Source organism: Globicephala melas, chromosome 4 (genome assembly GCF_963455315.2).
Source record: "Globicephala melas chromosome 4, mGloMel1.2, whole genome shotgun sequence".
In the NCBI taxonomy this organism is placed as follows: Eukaryota; Metazoa; Chordata; class Mammalia; order Artiodactyla; family Delphinidae; genus Globicephala; species Globicephala melas.
In genome coordinates, this window is record NC_083317.1 from 1,871,760 (window position 1) to 1,889,778 (window position 18,019).

The 18,019-nt window shown below is 61.7% G+C and overlaps 1 protein-coding gene across 3 annotated transcripts; it reads left to right on the plus strand.

The window, feature by feature from the left end:
* The first annotated feature begins 5,577 nt into the window (after positions 1 to 5,577).
* On the plus strand, positions 5,578 to 17,030 carry ICOSLG (inducible T cell costimulator ligand). 3 transcript variants are annotated; one of them, XR_009563637.1, is made up of 7 exons: positions 5,578 to 5,810; positions 7,197 to 7,237; positions 8,139 to 8,504; positions 9,200 to 9,481; positions 11,849 to 12,019; positions 12,966 to 14,133; positions 14,242 to 17,025. XR_009563637.1 is itself a non-coding variant. In XM_030835562.2 (7 exons), exons 1-7 carry the CDS (start codon positions 5,797 to 5,799, stop codon positions 13,906 to 13,908), a joined length of 921 nt encoding a protein of 306 aa, XP_030691422.1. In that variant the 5' UTR covers positions 5,578 to 5,796; the 3' UTR covers positions 13,909 to 17,030. The 3 variants fall into 3 exon arrangements, 2 of the variants coding, with proteins under 2 accessions (XP_030691422.1, XP_030691418.1); XM_030835562.2 differs by having other exon boundaries at positions 12,966 to 13,001; positions 13,898 to 17,030; XM_030835558.2 differs by having other exon boundaries at positions 12,966 to 17,023.
* The last annotated feature ends 989 nt before the right edge of the window (positions 17,031 to 18,019 follow it).

Below are 18,019 nucleotides of genomic sequence, written 5' to 3' on the forward strand. Positions count from 1 at the left end.
ATCATCCCTTTGGGTCTGGAGAGACAGGGCCCCGCTCCCGCCGTGACCTTTGGTGGGAGGGGGCGAAGCCTCGGGTCTAACGGTGGACGAGACCCTGACGTTACCGTGCACGTTGGGCTGCTGGAAATGTTGCTTTGTGCCAGTTGGGAAGTTAAAATATATTTATTATGATCGTTGTGGGTCATCTTTTGGTGTTTCTGTGTATCAGCACCGCCTTTATTTTATTCTGTAGGACACAGGAAAGTATGTAGAAAGACGAGCAGGACACAGGGTTATAGCTGCGCGCTGCACCTGTGCCATTTGTACCCGTAGCCGATGCCATCACGGCTGCCATGCACCTTGATGGTTAAAATCACCCACCCTGATTAGAGCCACAGGAAACATCCCAAACTTTGCAAAGTGTAGATATCCACTCAGTCAGCCAAGTAGGACAGGCTGAACGGAGGGCATGGAGGCCAAGGCCAGGTCCACTCGTGAAGCAACCTTTGGTCCTCCTTAACCCAGACGGACTTGCTTGCAGAAGGCGGGGTCCCAGTTTGCCCCGGGCTCTGGTGAGGACAGGACCATTGGAGCATTGACGGAGCCGGCTTCAAATCACATGTGATGAATCCCAAAGGGGCCTTTCCAGGTTAACCAGAAAACTCCCCAAAGGGACCCAGACTCAGACAGGCACATAGATTCTGCTTGTCCTGGGCGTTACACTGTGACCTGGGGAAGCTTGGGACCACTGCTAGTGCCGACAGTGGTTTGTGGAAGAAAGGTGGGGCTACAATTGGACTTTCTGAAGGGTGTTTTTTTTTTTTTTTTTTTTTTTTTTTTTTTTTTTTGCGGTACGCGGGCCTCTCACTGCTGTGGCTTCTCCCGTTCTGGAGCACAGGCTCCGGACGCGCAGGCTCAGCGGCCATGGCTCACGGGCCCAGCCGCTCCGCAGCATGTGGGATCTTCCCGGACCGGGGCACGAACCCTTGTCCCCTGCATCGGCAGGCGGACTCCCAACCACTGCGCCACCAGGGAAGCCCTGAAGGGTGTTTTAAAAGTATCTTGAAATAGAATAGAAGCTGTGATGGTTAATTTTATGTGTTGACTTGGCTGGGCCACGGTGCCCAGACCTTTGTTCAAACATTATCCTGGAGGTTTCTGTGAAGGGCGTTTTGGATTACATTGATACTTAAATCAGTGGGCTTTGAGTAAAGCAGGTTACCCTCCACAGGGCGGGTGGGTGCTGTGTCTGAACTCATCGGTTGATGCTAACCTAAGCTAAGCTCCAAAGTGATCGTATTAGGAGGTTGGGCCTTTGAGAGGTGACTCCAAACTGGGATTAGTGCCCTTACAAAAGAGGCCCCAGCGAGCTCCCTCACCCCTGCCCACGTGTGGACACACGAGAAGCGTGTGACCGTGCAAGGGGCCCTCACCCGACCCTGCCAGTACCTGACCTGCCACTTCCAGCCTCCAGAACTTCGAGCAGGACGTTTCTGTTGTTTACAAGCTGCCTAGTGTGTGGAATTTCATTATAGTGGCCGCGTCGGACTGAGACAGTCCCGAGCCTTCAAAGGCCTAATCTGCCCTGAGCGAGAAGGAATTCTCTCTGAGCACGGCTCTTCCCGGGCCTCCAGCCGGCCAGCTCACCCCGAAGGTTTTGGGTTTATCAGGCCTCCATAATTACGTGAGCCAGTTCCTTGAACAAACTGTCTCTCTTCCTGTCTCTCTCTCTCTCCCTCTCTCCCTCTCTCTCTCACACACACACCCACACACACACACACCCACACACACAGAGCCCTGGCCGATAGAAACATCTTCATCTTCATGAAGACCTTCCCTCCAGGCTAGCAGGGGGACGATACTGGGCCGTGATGTCGCGGGTCTCCTGTCCAAGGGCTAAAGGTCTGTAATGAAACCAAGGTCATGGCAGCCCCAGAAGACACGGAGGGCCAGTGGGGACAGGAGCATCTGAGCACAGATGAGACCCTCCAGGGAGGCCAAGCCCTGGGCCCAAACCGACCACAGAGACGGGCGCTCGTGTCGGCGGTTGACGGGACAGGGCTGGGAACAGCTGCTTCCACCCGAGGCAGCCGGCGCCGGGGGGCCCGGTCTGCTGGCGTCAGCTCCGTGCCAGCCTGCTCCCAGGCGGGGCCCAGAGCCCCTCCAAGCAGCCTTATAACACCTTGAGATTCTGCCTCTAAGTATTTAATCCCACCCACAGAGGCCCCTTGTGACCCCCTGTGGTCATCTGAATCACGACCCCAGAAAGATGTTCCCGTCCTAAACCCCAGAGCCTGTGAATGTCACCTTATGGGCAAAAGCGAGCTTGGCTGCTGTGATGAGATGGAAATGCGGAGACTGTGCTGGACCACGCGGGAGCCCCGAGGCCCTCGCCAGGGCTGGCGGAGGAGACCTGACCCCATATAGAGAAGGCCATTGCCGTGGGGGCAGAGACGCAGCTGCAAGACAGCGGGCGCCTGGGGCACCCGGGGCGGAAGAGTCGGGAAGGACCCTCACCTCCAGCCCCCCGGAGAAGCGCTGGTTCAGGCATCCCGCCTCCAGAACTTGAGACGGTGCATTTCTGTTGTTCTGAGCCCCGAGTTTGAGGTAATGGGGTCTTGCTTCTGTGTCTGCACCCAGAGCCTTGAACCTTCAGCACAGCAGCAACTCCGGCTTGGTTCCCAGGTTGGCCCAGATAGCCTTCCGGGTGGGCTTCTCTCTCCGGCACCCCCAACACACACACCCGCCTCGCTGCCTGAGAAACGGTCACGGGTGAAGGCAAGAGAGGAAAACCTCAGCTCACCCGCAGGAAGTCTCCCGAGGGCCGTCCTCTGTGCTCGTTCGTCTTGAAATCCTCTGTCTATAAGCCACGTGCCAGCATCGGTGCGGACGCCTTACGTGTGCTCACTCACAGGAACCACGAACCTACTTAGCTGCGTTACGAGGAAGACGTTGTCGCTACCGCCACTTCGCAAATGCGGAAACACAGGCACAGAGGGGTTACGGTCTCAGGGGCCTGGGGCTGGTCTTCTGCCCGCTCCCGGGGTGTCCCTCCCCCGCTCCCGCCCCGTCCTGCTCGGACGTCCCCTTCCAGCCCCACTGCACTCCCTACCGCTTGCCTGCCCGCTCAACAGGCAGCGCGCTCCTTGGGCCCAGGGTGCCCACTCTTGGGTGGGCCTGGCAGCAGCACTTGGCCCTCCGGGGTCCGGGGAGGAGGGCTGCCCCGGAAGCCAAGCCTGACCCCTTCCCCACAGCAGCCGGCCGCGCCGCGGCGTTCGCCTCCGGAAGCCCGCCGCGCGCCCCGCCCCGCTGCCCTGGGGCCGTGCCCCCGCTGCACGGTAGGGCTGGGCACCTTTCCTTCCCCGCTCCACGTGAGCCGACACTTAGAGGGAGGTTTTAACCGAGGGGGCCTCTCCGTCCCCCAGGACCCGAGGTTGTGTGTGGGGTCCACCCCTTCCACTCCCCAGCACTGCGGGTTGCGGGGGGGTCTTGGTGGGGGCGGGACTGGACCCAGGAAGGCGGGAGGTGTCGGACCCAGCCGGTCCCTTGTCCCTTTCTCCTCACCCGCGGGTGATGCTGGGTCGGCCCTCCTCTGCCAGCTGCTGCCAACCCCGCGGGAGGGGATCTAAGGCCACCGATATCGTGCCCCCTCCGGCCCTGCTGGGCCTGACACGGTGACCGCCCCCCCACCAAGGTCCCCGCTGCATCTGCTCTAGACGCGGCATTGGTTTTCTGGCTCTGGGGATGGGCAGCGTCCTGAGACCCCATCTCTGATCTGATTTATACCCACGCCCGGTTCTCCTGGCCAGATCTTACTTTTCCTCCTGGCCTCCATCTTTCAACCCCTTCCTGATGCCCCCCCACCCAAGTTCAGGCTGTCTGTGCCCTCACTGGACACTTGAACGGGAGTCCTGGCCGGGACCCCTGTCCCTTCTCCTCCCCCTGCCCCCAAAGGGAGGATAGACCCTGCCTGGCCTCTGTAAATCCCCCGCCCCAACCTGCAGCCTGACCTGGTAGGTCAGGTGAAGCCCCTGCGCTTTAGGACCGCAGGCCCACCTCCCTCCCTGGCCACCTGCAGCCCCCATCCCCCTCCTTGGCAGCATCCCCATCTCCCAGCCCAGCTCGTTTGCTTCCTTGTCTCTTTTTTTTTTTTTGCGGTACGCGGGCCTCTCACTGCTGTGGCCTCTCCCGTTGTGGAGCACAGGCTCCGGACGCGCAGGCTCAGCGGCCATGGCTCACGGGCCCAGCCGCTCCGCGGCATGTGGGATCTTCCCGGACCGGGGCACGAACCCGTGTCCCCTGCATCGGCAGGCAGACTCGCAACCACTGCGCCACCAGGGAAGCCCTGCTTCCTTGTCTTGTTTGCTCTTGTCGCCACAGGAATGTTAACTTCCACCAGGCGCAGATTCTCTTATTTTAAGCTTTTCTCTTTAGCACTCACATAGGCCGCGTGTGGTAGGTGGGCACTAAATCTTTGTTATAAGAATGACAGCATGCAGGTGGCTGGGGCCAGAGGAGCCCCGTGGGCTCTGCCCTCACTTTACACCCTGCCTGTCCTGCGCCCCAAAGGCTGGTCTCAGCACCCCCATCAGCGTGGGCCGCAGGACACACCCCTCATGCCTCCACCCAACAGGCGCCTCCAGGCCTGAGGTGGGTGCCTGGGGGCCCAGGCCCTTCCGGGGGCTGGACGGTCTCTTGCCTCACGGCTCCACCCACTCGCCTGGCCGGCACCCACCTGGCTGGTGCGGGAGGAGGACGCAGCTGGGCCTAAAGAGAGGAGGCCTTGTGGACTGGGTGGGCTGGGCAAGAAGGAAACGCGGCGTTTGCCCCCAGCTCCGGGGCTCCGCGCCGCCTTTCCCAGACCAGAAAAAAAAAAAAAAAAAGAGTGAGAAGTCCCACACGCTTGGAGGAGCAAAGACGAACTGGTTTCCACGCGGTGGGCTTTTCAGAGCCTTTAATAGGCAAATATGCCGCGGCAGGTGGCCCAGGACTGACAAAGGACGCGGCAGCAACGCGGGCTCGGGGGAGACTAGGGCTGGACTGGAAGATGGAGCCTGCCGGCCTGCCTTCCCTCCCTCCTTCCTGCCACTTATTCATTCATCCCTAAACGGTCCTGGGGCTCTGACTTCACCAAGCGCTGGAGGTCCTGGCTGCGTCCCAAGAGCGGGAGGGAGGGCGGGAGCCTGACTCTCAGCCCGCCGCGCCCCGCCGGCTCTCAGGCCGCTGGGGCGGGGGACAAGCGCAGGCGGAGCCGGGGCGCTTGGGGGCGCGGACGTTCTGCGCGACTCCAGGGCAGCACTGAGCCTCCCACGGCCCCTCCAGCTGGGCAAGCCCTCCAGCAGCGCGCTCGGCCGCCCTCCTCCACCGGACCTTCCCTGCCGCCGACTTGCCGGGATACCTACTGCGCCCAGGCTCAAGGCCCGGTGGACCTGGAGCCCCATCCTACAACCCGCGGGGCCCGACTTACGCCCTCTCCTGGGAAGGGCTGAACTTTCGGGAGTGACTGTCCAAGCTTCCGTTCCCTCGCGCCTGCCCGTGGCCAAGGCCGTGGGAGGGACCGGGCCGGGGGTGGGACCAGGGGCGGGGCCGGATCGGGAGGGCGCTGAGCCGGCGACCAGCTCAGCGCCCAGAGCCTCCGAGGCGCGGCGGGAGCGCAGCGAGTGCTGGGCGCTCCGAGGGCTCCCGCGACCCGAGGTCGCTTGTGCTCGTGCTCGGAGCTCTCCCGCGGCCCGACGGCTTCCGCGGCCCGAGGTCTCTAGTACTCCGAGATCTCCCGCCGTCCGAGTTCCCCCGTGGCCCGGGGTCTCCGCCCCCACCATGCGGCAGAGGAGGTGAGCGTGTGCGCGGACGCGCCCTCTGGGCGCGGGGAACCGAGCCTGGCGGCACAGCGGAGGCCTCGGGCTCCGGGAGCGGGGCGGCACCGCGCGGGGCCGCGGGAGGCGTGGTTACCTGCCGGCGTTGTCCTCCCGGCGGCGCGGGACGCTGGCAGTACGCGGGTGTACCCGGGGCGGGGTCCCTGCCGAGGGAGGGAAAGAGGAAAAGCTGGGAGAGAAGACATAGCGACCCACTCTCACTTCCCCCCCCTCCCCTCCCCGCCCCCGGCGGTGGCCCAGAGGAAAGAAGGGTGTGAGTTTGCTGTGCCAAGGTCGCTCTTATTTACCTCGAATGCCGTCTGGTGCCCACCAACTGGTGACGTGCCCCCCGCACGCCTGGGTTTTCCCCCTCCTGCATCAGCAAAGGCAAACTGGGGAAGGTGCCGGCCAGCTGGTCACTCCTGGTCTCTTGCCAGCTGAGGGGGAGGCAACAACTTTCTGCCAAAATACCCGCTTCAGGGCAGTCTTAGCATCGGCAGCCTGTGTTTCCCTTGATGAGCTGGTGAGGTACCCCATCCCCAGGTGTCCCACACGCACAGCCCAGAAACCCACCCACCCCAGGGTCCCACCACCCAGTCTCCCCAGTTGGAAATACAGGGAAAGACTATTCCCTCAAGAACGGAAAGTAAAAATATTTCCATGTCACAGCCACCAGCCACCCACACCCCTGAACGGGGGGCCCCGTCTGTGCTTTCTGACCCAACGAGGAGTGGGCTGGGGCGCGGGCAGAGTGGTGACAGGTGAGGCAGGGGCCACCGCTGAGGCATGCGGGGTACAGAGTCTCCCAGGCTGAACGCGCCAGGAGCCTGGGAGTCATGAGAGGGGTGTGCCGGCCCCCAGGGCTGAGCTGTGCACCAGCTCCAGTGGAACCAGCAGATCTGGTTTCAGATTGATCACGTTCCTTCAGAAGGTCGTCCTGGGGCTCACCCGACCCTGGCAGGGGGAGGGGCATCTTACATCTTCTCTGTCTCTCAAACTTCAAATACCCCGAAAGTGGGTTTTTATCCAATTTTATACAATTTCTTAGACTCCATCCGTGCAAAGCCAGGCCACCAGGGGGCTGATGATTCCTCTCGATACCCTTTATCACACCCTCATAATTGCTTTGAGGGGCGTTTTATTAACGTGGGAGCTGGTCCCGTGCAGGGGCTGCCAGCCCCTTGGGGCTTGCCTGCTGGGCAGGGAGGAGTTGGTGCTGCGTCCGCTCCTTGAATCCCTGGCTGCCCGGGTGGCCTGGGCTGCTGGCCTGGCTGGGGTGTATTCCCACTGGGATGGTGGGTGTGACCGGCTCCTGACCCCACTGGGGAGAGCGGGACTCACCCTTTTCTGGTTGTTTTTTCCCAGCCCTGGACTACTGCTGCTGCTACTCTGTGGCCTGCGAGCTGGTAAGTGCAGACGGTGCTCTTGCTGGAGCCTTCCAAGCCCTTCAGCTCTGAGCAGTGAGGACCACGGAGTACAGGTGTCAGTGGGGTCCTCCCCACAGCCCTGCTTGCTTTTCCAGGGGCCCTTGTGAGAAAACGGGGCCCCCAAGCCCAGGGTAGTGTGTGGCATTGAGAGCCACAAAGGGGAGGGCTCGGCCAGACCCCGTGGTTCTCCTTTCGTGTTGTGTTTGGGACAGGCAGAGCGCAGTTCCCCCCAAGTGTTTCAGAACCTCCGCTTTCCAGAGGAGCTGGGAGCTGGGCTTCCTGTTTCCCGTGACCCCTTTGCTCCCCAAAGCCACCAGCTTCCAGAAGAGTGCAGAACGGGGATATGGCAGCGCAGCGGAGACTGAGGCCTTGCCTGGCCTTCCAGCCCACAGGGCGGCGGGTCAGGGCACACGGCCACTTTCCCTGCTGGCATTTGAGCCGTTGTAACAGACCACAGAACCTCGCCGGGCCTTCTCTGATGGAGTTGCAAACACTACTATAATGATGTTGTTGAGAAGCTGATGTTTTCTTTTCAAATGTCTGAGTTTTTAAAAAACATCTTCTTATTCTGAATTCATTGTAAACTCCCAAGAAGTAGTAAAAACAGGGAGGAGTCCTGGCTGGCTCCCGGCATGATGACTGGAAACCGACCCTGGTGATGTATCAGAGCAGCTTACCGCCCGTGTCCGAATTTTTAAACTATTGTTTACTGTATTATTGTTTATTGTATTATTACTAATATATTCCTTTCCTACTGAAATGAGTCAGAATTGGGGTTTGAGTCTTGCAACCCAGAAGCTCCCCCGTCCCTCCAAAGGGTGAGTTCAGAGTTACGCGTCGAGCGCGGAAGATGAATTCTGTTCTCTTTGGATGTTTGCAGAGATTCAAGAAGAAGCAATCAGAGCGATGGTGGGCAGTGATGTCTGGCTCAGCTGCACTTACCCCGAAGGAAACACCTTCGATTTAAATGACCTTTATGTTTACTGGCAAATCAGTGTGCCGGGCAAACAGAACACCAACTCTGTGGTGACTTACTACCTCTCGGGAAACAGCTCTGCCGGCCACGTTAACAACCACTACAAAGACCGGGCCCGGCTGTCCCTGGACGGCATGAAGCAGGGCGACTTCTCTCTGCACCTGCACAATGTCACTCCCCAGGACGAGCAGAAGTTCAACTGCCTGGTGTTTCGGAAATCCTTAGAATTAGAAAAGATTTTGGAAGTCACGGTCACGCTAAACGTGGCAGGTAAGACGGCGGAGCTGCCGAGTTGATTCCAGCCCAGCCTTACGGCCCGGAAGAAGTGTCAGTGAGACCTGTTTTCTGCGGCTCATTCACCCGTGTCTTCCCTTAGAGGAAATCCAGATCCCTCTAGCGGGGTTCTGTTTAAACCAGGTGTGCGGCTTAGGTGGTGGAAATTTCGTTCGGCTCGTAAGAAAGTTTTCCAGGAGCCGAGGTGCCTCCCTCCTCACAGGAGCTCCTAAGCTTGCTGTCCTTGCCTCGAAACTCTCCAATTCAACCCAAACAAGATGTTTTCATGAAATTAGGAGGGAGCGGTATAAAGCACTAAATGAGATCAGAGTTTAGGAAGAAAATTAAAGCGCCTCCAGCAAGTTGCTCGGGGCACTGTTCGGTGGAGAGACGGGTGACTTGTCAGCTGACCGTGTCACTAGACTCAAAGGAGGCCAACCTCCTTGGGGTGGGACGTGGGTGCCGGTCACTGCCCGCCCGGCTCACAGCGCCCCTACTGGTGGGTTGGGGGGCGTGACTGGTAGAACAGGGCCTGTGCTGCTGCCCAGACCACAGCCTTGGTCCCGGCCCTGCTCCGGCGTCTGGGGCACGACGGCTGCCTCCCTGCTTCCCTGGCCCTTGGCACTGTGTCCGCCCCCCCTTCTGTGACCTTCGGAACCTGGCAGCCCTCAGCCCGTTTCCCTCCCCTGCAGCAAACTACAGCATGCCGGTGGTCAGCGGCCCATCCCAGGACGAGGAGCTGGTCTTCACGTGCACGTCCACGAATGGCTACCCGTGGCCCAAAGTGTACTGGATCAACAAGACGGACAACAGCCTGCTGGACGACGCCCTGCAGAACAGCACCGTGTCCCTAAACGCGCGGGGCCTGTACAACGTGGTCAGCGTCCTGCGGATCGGGCGGAGCCCCGCCGTCGACGTGGGCTGCTGCATTGAGAACGTGCTTCTTCACCAGAACCTGACCAGCGGCCAGACGGGTAAGGTCCCGGGGTCTGCGCACTGACCCCGACCCAAGGCTGGGGCCAGGGGCGACTTGGGGGATCCTCTCAGGTGGGAGACAAGCCCCTATGAGGTGACTCAGCAGCGGCTTCAGAGGTGGTGGCAGGGCGAGGGGGGACAGACATCACCGTGCGGCGGAGGGCAGGGGCCGGCCAGGTGCTCGGGGCGCTTAATCCTCATGCACCTGGGGGGGGGGCGTCAGTTTTGGGGACCCATTTCACAGATGAGGGACTGAGGCTCCGAAAGGTCACGTAACGCTTCAGAAGCTGCAGCTGAGGCGGCGGCAGCATCAGGATTGAAGCGCCTCCTGCACAGCCACCACCTCAGCTCTTCGGACGTGTGCCCCCTGGGAAACCAGAACCCCTCCTCCACCAGGGGGTCCGGCTGGGCCTGGCTGCCGTCCCAGGCCCCCTGTGGAAGGGTGCAGGCGGGTGACTCCTTCGTAGAAGCCACAGGCTCTCTCAGCCTGTGTGTCCCTGTCAGCAGCGTTGAGACGCCAGGGAAGGAGGGGCAGGAGAGCTGGAGGATGGGGGTGTCGGGGGCCTGCCTGCCGCCCAGCTGCCGGGAGCCCCCGCGCCCGGGCACTCGCCTTCCTGGAATGCAGGCGCAGCCCTGGGACTCAGCGGTCATGGTCTTCTGGCTGCACCAGAGGCCTCTGCTGGCCTCTGCATCCCAGCAGGGCAGCCGGGTGCAGGGGAAGGGGAATGGGAGGGTCTCCTGGGGCCGTAGTCTCGGCCCAGCTGCTCTGGGGGACAACTGGGAAGCCTGTCAACCCCCATCACCCCGCCCTGTGCCCAGACCCTCTGAATCAGCACCTCTGGGCTGTCCAGGCAACAGGACATGTTGAAAAGCTTCCAGATGGTTCTAAGGTGCGTGGGAGGCCTAGCCACTGTCTGGCTCATGGCTCCTTCGGGTTTCGGCAAACACGGGACACTTGTAACAAGCTGCCCAGGGAGGGGCACGATGGTTGGACACTGGGACAGGAGGATTGGCCCCCTCATGCACTGCCAGTGGGACAGGAAACGGTGCAGCCGCCGTGAAGAGCAATCTGCTAGTTCCTTAAAACTTAGCCTGTGGGGCTTCCCTGGTGGCACAGTGGTTGAGAGTCCGCCTGCCGATCAGGGGACACGGGTTCGTGCCCCGGTCCGGGAGGATCCCACATGTTGCGGAGTGGCTGGGCCCATGAGCCATGGCCACTGAGCCTGCATGTCCGTAGCCTAAAAAAAAAAAAAAAAACTTAGCCTGTGACCCAGCAATTCCACCCCTAGGTGTGCGCCCCAGAGCGCTGGAAACGAGAATCAAACAAATACTTGTACATAAGTGTTCACAGCAGCTCATTCACAATAGCCAAAAGGTGGGAGCAACCCAAGTGTCCACGGATGGACGAAGGGATGCGTCCATCCACACAGTGGAGCATTACTCAGCCACGAAAAGGAATGAGGCACTGACCATGCTGCAATGTGGAGGAACCGTGCAGGTGATGCTCAGTGAGGGAAGCCAGACACAGAAGGCCACATAGTGTACGATTCCATTTGTATGAAATGGCCCGTATAGGTAAATCCAAACAGACAGAAAGTAGATTAGAGTTTACCAGGGGCTGGGAGAGAGGATGGGAAGTGACCACTGATGGGAAGGGGGTTTCCTTTTGTGGTGGTGGAAAGTTCTGGAATTAGATAATGGTTTTGGCTGCGTGACCTTGTGAACGTACTAGATGCCACTGAATTGTTCCTTTTAAAATGGTTAATTTTATGTTATGTGAATTTCACCATTATTTTTTTTAAAGCCAGCAATTAAGCTAGAAAGAATTAATTAAATTAAGTTTACTTTAAAAAGCCAGGAAGGGCTTCCCTGGTGGCGCAGTGGTTGAGAGTCCGCCTGCTGATGCAGGGGACGCGGGTTTGTGCCCCGGTCCGGGAGGATCCCACATGCCGCGGAGCAGCTGGGCCCGTGAGCCATGGCCGCTGGGCCTGTGCATCCGGGGCCTGTGCTCCGCAACGGGAGAGGACACAACAGGGAGAGGCCCGTGTACCACCCCCCCCCCCAAAAAAAGAAAAGGCAGGAAGACTGTGCTTCCCACCACGCCCATTCCCAGGTGTGGACCTTTAGGAAGGGCTGGGATTACAGGTCACACAGGTAGGGTGAGGAGGAATGACAGCCCAGAAAGAGAAAGTTTCACCTGAAGGGGGAAAGCCTTCTCTCCATCAGCTTTATAGCTTAGAAATCACAAAACACCTCTGGGAAAGTCTGGTGGATCGATAGTTCCCTTAGCACTCTCTCCTTCAGGATGAAGAAACTCCCTTTTCCCCCTGACCCTGTAAGTCCTGGGTTACTTTCCTTTCCTGCAGAAATGTTCATGGGAACCAAGGACAGCATCACAGAGGACCCAGTGGACGACACCCAAGATGCGGTGAACCCGCCGGTTCTCAGCGTCCTTGCTGTGCTAGTCGTGGCCGTGGCCGTGGCCGTGGCCACGGGCTGGCTGTGCAAGCGGAGATGTCCCTACAGAAGCTACGCAGGTATCAGAGAAGCCCGCGCTGCAGACAGCGCACGCTTACTTTGTTGGGGTGAGGGCTGGCCTTTCCCAGGATGTTTCCAAGCCCTGCGTGGTGCCGCTCTCACGGGAAGCATGCTTTAATAGTGCTCACGTGTGTGAGGATAGCAGCCCCAGTGCCCCTGGTGTGACCTCCACCTCCGAGATCCTGACACAGCTCCGCCCCAGAAGGGAAGTCCGGTCTCTGGGTCTGGGGGGGGACGGCGGACTCCGAGTGTGGACGTGGTGTGTCTGTGGAAGTCGAGTTGCCTTCAGTCCCTCAAGGCCGTCTGACCAGTTCTGGCCAAGCTCAAGACAGATCCAGAAAGTATGGGTTTTGACTAAGTAAAACGAAGAAGCAGAACTCACAGTGGGGAGCAGAAGAGCCTAGAATGTGGACCCTGGGACCACCCAGGTGTCACAAGAGGGCCTGAGGGCTGGGGCCTCGGGGGAACCCCTCGGGGAGGGGCCAGCACAGTCTCCCCAGGTTGGTCTGGTGGTGGAGGTCAGCGGGCATCCCCAAAGGTCTTATTAACCAGGTGGGGCTCCTCCTGGACTCCTGGGAGGGTGTGGAAGCGAGCGCGGCTGGACTGCGGAGCCTGCGCACAGTGGGAGCTCTGCCCGACCGGAGGGGTTGCTACGTGCCGCCTGGAGCTGCCACTTGGTTGCCAATGCCGTCTGCCCAGAAATACTGCCCACGGCCCCACTGCCGACCCAGCCAGGCTGCTGAAGGCCCTTGAGCACCTTGAAGCGTTTCCCACCCTGACCTCTTACAAAGTCTCGTCCTGGAAATGAGGGCGGCCTGGGGAGCCCTCGCCCGAGCAGGAAGCCAGAGGAGCGTGGAGTGGGGCGCTGCTGAGTGCGGGGCCCCTGGGGTCTTCAGAGAGGCCCCCTCACGGCCCGCCCTGAGTGTTTCTGGTTTGTCCCAACAGGCGCCCAGGCTGCGAGGCCGGAGCTGGAGCTCACGGGTCAGTTTGCCAGGAGGGAAGGAGACCCGTGGAGGAAGCGTGGGTCCACGGGCTCGGGCGAGCTGGGCGCTCCACTCTCTCTGTGCCCGCCTTTCAGCACGGGTGCTACTCGATGACCAGGAAATAGGCGTTTCCAGTTTCAGAGACGGTGAAATCCCAAGCGAAGGCCTGTCCCCCTGGCCTTCCTTGGCGTGTAAGCCCGTCCTCTCGCTGACACTGTGCTGGGATTTTCCAAACGTACAGCCACGCGCACATGTCAGCAGAGAGCCTGGGACCACAGCCCCGCTGCCCCTCCCCAGCTGCCCGGCTCGTCCTCCTGTTCTCCCTCGTCTCAGCCCCACCCCTCGGGGGCGGGGCCTCTCCAGCGGGTCCAGACCCTTTGTTCGGCACCTCAGGGTCCCAGAGCAAAGGTCAGAGTGATTCCCGCCCCAGTTTGGGAAAGTAGCCACACGCAGGGCCTTCAGTTTCGGTTTCCTACTGGCAGGTGCCTCGGGCTGCCAGGCCTTGGTGGTCAGGCCAGCGGGCTCCACGCCTGAGGCCAACGACCATGCCCTGAGCCCCGTTTCTCCACCTGTGAGAAGGGTCGCCAGGGGAGGGTGGGCCCGAGGTGAGCACGACCCACACGGCAGTGGCCGCCCACCTGTTCACCCAGGTGATTCCGGGGCACGCGGCTGCCTGGGGCTGCAGCAGATTCCCTCCCGAGGCTGCCTACAGACCATGCGGGACACGGCTTGCTAAAGAATCCGGGCCTGCTGACCCGAGAGTCCGATGCAGCGCCCGTCTGCAGGCGTTTTCAACCCTGTTTTCACCGTCCTGGTTCCTGAGAAGATGAGTCTCTGCTTGCAGAGAGAATGAGCCAGCTCTGTGCTCATGCCCCTCTCCTCTTTCCTTCCAAGAGCACGTGTGATGAGAGCTCCCCCAGGACGTGCCACCAGTGGGGACGTCGGGTGGCAGCTTGAGAATTGACCCGGGCAGGCTGGACAGAGGACACCATCTGCGCCCGTATTGGGGGCTGCACGGACACTGGGCCACCTGGCCTTGTGGGGACACGCAGGCACCCCCTGGAAGGGCCACGCTGACCCCAGGGAGCACGTGGCGGGCACTGACCTGATCCTGGCAGCCCTTTCAAAAGGTCGGCAACTCCTCGGGGTTACGTGTGCCCCCAAGTAGGTGGGCTGCCCACCTTCGCTGCCAAACACAGAACAAGAAAAGGGTTGTGACGGCTCCTTTCCGCCACCAGCCCCCGAGAGCCTGCGGCGCTTCTCAGCATCCTGGACCGGACGGGCTCCTGAGGCCACTCTCTTCCAGGATGACCTGCGCTAGGCCGTGTTCGCTCCAGGTTCAGGGGCCACGTGCTGGCTCTGCCGGTCAGTCTCCTGCCCCACCTCCGCCCTGAGGACCCGGCGTCTGTGCAGACGCGTCCTGAAGCACTGAGCGGGCGGCACCAGACAAACCCCTGGAACTCATGTCCCTCCAGAACACTCCCTGGGAGGAAAACCCGACCTCATTTGTTGGTCAAAAGCTAGGTTTCCCTCCTCAAAAACACAATGAAAAAACAAAAACAGTGGAATTTTGGGAGAAGGTCTGTGCTGGGCGGTGCAGCTGGGCGTGGTGGCCCGGGGTTCCGCTGCGGGGGACAGGCAGGCAGGGCTGGGACACACATCTCCAGAAGACACCAGCATGGACAGGTGACCGTCACAGTCCTTCAAACTGGGGCCGTGAGTGGACGGTGGGCGGCCTTCCGGCCGCGTGGCCGCCTTTCTTCAAACGCAGAAGCAGTTCCCTCAAATCCTGCTGGGCAGCCCCTGCAGGCCCTCGCGGGCCTCCCCTGGGGACCTGCACGGTCGTGACGGAGACTTCACCTCACGTGCCGGGTTCCTCAGAGCCCGCTGGGCCCCCGGGTGACTGGAGTGGGGCAGTGGCCAAGTCCACGGAGGCGGCAGCCCGACGCCCTGACCCTGCCCAGGCGGTTTCCATGTTGATTCCTGCATTGCATCTAGCAGTTCACTGTTTCCAGAAGGTTCTGCAAAGGTGGCTGCCAGGTAACCCTGGTGGGCACGCCCCCAGGAAACGGGTCTGTTGCCCCTGGCCCTGTGGTCATTCAGCACCGACGGGCACGTGAGGCCTGTGCTCCCCAGACCCAGACTTACAGCAAACTCAGCAAGGCCGGCTCAGCGCAGGACCTCAGCCAACAGCGTTCTGTTGTGTGTGTCTGTCTTTGTACCCAAGAGCCCTCACGTGGCTTTTAAATAGGTGTGAGGGGTCCACACAGACTTGAGCATGAAAGCATTAGAAGACAAGTGTGGTTCCTCAAAGAACGACAGCAGGTGACTCACGGCGCCTCGAGCAAGAAGCCCGAGGGGCCCTGAGTGCAGCAGGTGGGGTGCGTCAGGTGGTCGCAGGCCTGTCCCCAGTGACGGTGATGTGACACCAGGACGGGTGCACCTAGGGCCCTCTCCGCCGTCCTGCCCGGGGTCCAGCCTGCAGACCCTGAGAGGCCCCTGGAGCTGGTCGGGGCGGCGTTCTCCGCCCGGCAGGACAGGGCAGCCGCAGGGAGACTGAGTGTCCTTCCAGCTTTCCTAGAAGGGATTTCCTTCTTGGGGAAGCGGCTAGGCCGGCCTCCCGCTCAGGCCCCGTGACGCGGCCGCCCGCGGCTCTCCCCGCGTGTGCTTGCGGGCTCTGCCTGGGCCCTGGGCTCCCGGGCGGTCGAGGCCACGCCCTGCAGGCTCCAGACCCTGAGTCATCATCTCCCCGCTGGGCCCCAACGGCCCCTCACCGCTCCCTCTGGTCCCCGGGGCCACGGTGCGCTCTGCCCCGCTCGCACAGGTCACCCTGGGCCTGTCCACCCTGGGGGCCGTGGCTTGCGCCTCACGCTGTGTCGTGGACAGTGTGCGGCCACATTTTGACGTTTCTGGAAGGCTGGTTTTGGAGAATACAGGCAGTCGGCGTGGCTGTGTCTGGCAGCTTTGGTCAGTGTGCGCGCGGGCTCGGTGCACTCAGCCCGTCCTGATTGCCGTCGGGGACCCTGCCCCTGCCCCGTCCGTCCTCACCTGGGTGGCCCCGTCCCCCAGGGGACGTTGGTTAGCGTGGAGGCATTTTGGTTGTCCCTCTCGGGGGTTCCTACTGGCTTCTAACGGGTGGTGAGCGGGACACTGCTCGACGTCCCACCATGGATGGGGACCCAGAGGTCAGTGACCTGAGGGTGAGGATCCCGTGTCACCTTCCCGGGGAGGGCAGGGCAGCGAGCCGCTGTCCCGGTCCCCCTTGCACGGGGCACAGGAGAGGCGACTCATGGTTCAGGGTCAGGCCCAGGGAACGTTCCAGGTCAGGGGCCGGCCGGGAGCAAGAGTCCGAGGTGCTGGCACTGCCGTGGGGGCAGAGGCCACCTGGCCGTCCCAGCAGCCGGAGTCCTGGTCTTTGTGGCCCCGTGGCCCCTGCCCCCAGAGCCCTGCTCACAGTAGCTGCACAGTGAACACCCATGGGGAGGCGGAGCCAGGCCGGCAGATGGAGGCTCGTCTCGAGGGCAGGGGACAGAGGGAAGTAGCAGCTGCGTGACGCGAGCGCCTCACCCTCCCGCCAGGTGAGAAGGCCGGAGCCAGCTTCTGCCTGCAGCTCGGACCCGCCCCGTGACCGCAGCCCTCACCCTGGGGAGGGCAGCCGAGGCTTTGGAGAGCCTCGGGAGAAGGCCTCCCTGCTCTGTTACTGCCTGGCGCGGCCCCAGTGCTGTGACGCTGGCCGCTGGTCAGCGGCGGGGCCCGCCGGCGGCTCCGGGCAGTGCCAGTGCCGGACAGGCACATCCTGTGCGCATCTCCCTCCAGGCCCGACTTTTCAGAAAGAGGACGCTTCCACCGAGAAGGCAGCTTACGTGATCTGGGGTGATTCTGTCCTTGGTGACAGACGCCCCGCCCCACAGCCCAAAGAGCATCTGGGGCTGAAGGGGGCAGTCTTGCCCCCCTAGGGGCCCACAGCCCCTGCCTGCCCCAACGTGTCCGTTCTCCAGCCCTGACGCAGCCCCGCCCCCTGGATCCCCAGCTTCCCGTGGCCCCTTCCAGACTCTGGAGTCCCAAGAGGAGAGCCTCTGTAGTTGCTAGTAAACATGGCGCGGTTTCCTTGAATCCGTGTTGGTCCTGCCGTCATCAGGGAGAAGCAAGAGGCTGGGGTCTTCAGTGTCAGGAATTCAGGGGCTTGTCCCAGTGACCGGAGGTGCGGCCCACCCTGAGCTCTGGGGAGGGGCTTCCGGCACACCCCTGTTGGGAGGGTACAGTGCACGTTTCCTGGGGCGGGGGATGGGCCCCGCATGACCGACATTGACAAGCTGCAGGGCCCAGGAGCTGCACAGGCCCCTGGTCAGCCAGCCTGTGTCAGGGCCAGACGCAGGGCCACACCAGGAAGCAACGCTCCAAAGACCCCGATCTGGGTATTGGGAGAGTGACCAAGGAGTGTGCAGGCCAGGAACTGGCCAGGGTCCTCCCGCCCTCCCCCGCTGCCCTCCCTCCTCCCCTTGCTGGTCCTTCTCTGCCTGCTTACACTGTCCTGTGGCCTGAGCCCGGCCCTCCCCACCCCCTGGCCCCAGAACCAGAGAGTGACTCATCGCTCATCCCTGCTCTGTGGGCCTCCTGACCCCAAGGTCGCAGGTGCCCGAGGCTGCTGGGAGGGGGCTGACCAGGGAGGGGGGCACCTGTCACACCAGAGTGGGGTTTCCTGGGCCGGGACCGGGAAGGGGGGAGGGGTAGGCCCCACAAAGGCACGGACTGTGCTCTGAGAGGCAGCTGGAGGGGGGACTCAGGAAGCTGCTGGCCTAGAGGAAGGAGCGTTTCTCAGAGAACACAGCTGTGCACCTGTGATTCAACATGTCCCAAATGCACTGCCCCATGGGCTCTCAGCAGAGCCAGGGCCGGCCCACCTCACCTGAGCCCAGAAAAGGACACTGTGATTTGGCTAAAATGCAGCCTGGGGGGGGCTGCTGGGCCCAGAGCCAGGCACCCCGACAGGCAGGGCCTCTGTGCGGGTCTGCCTGC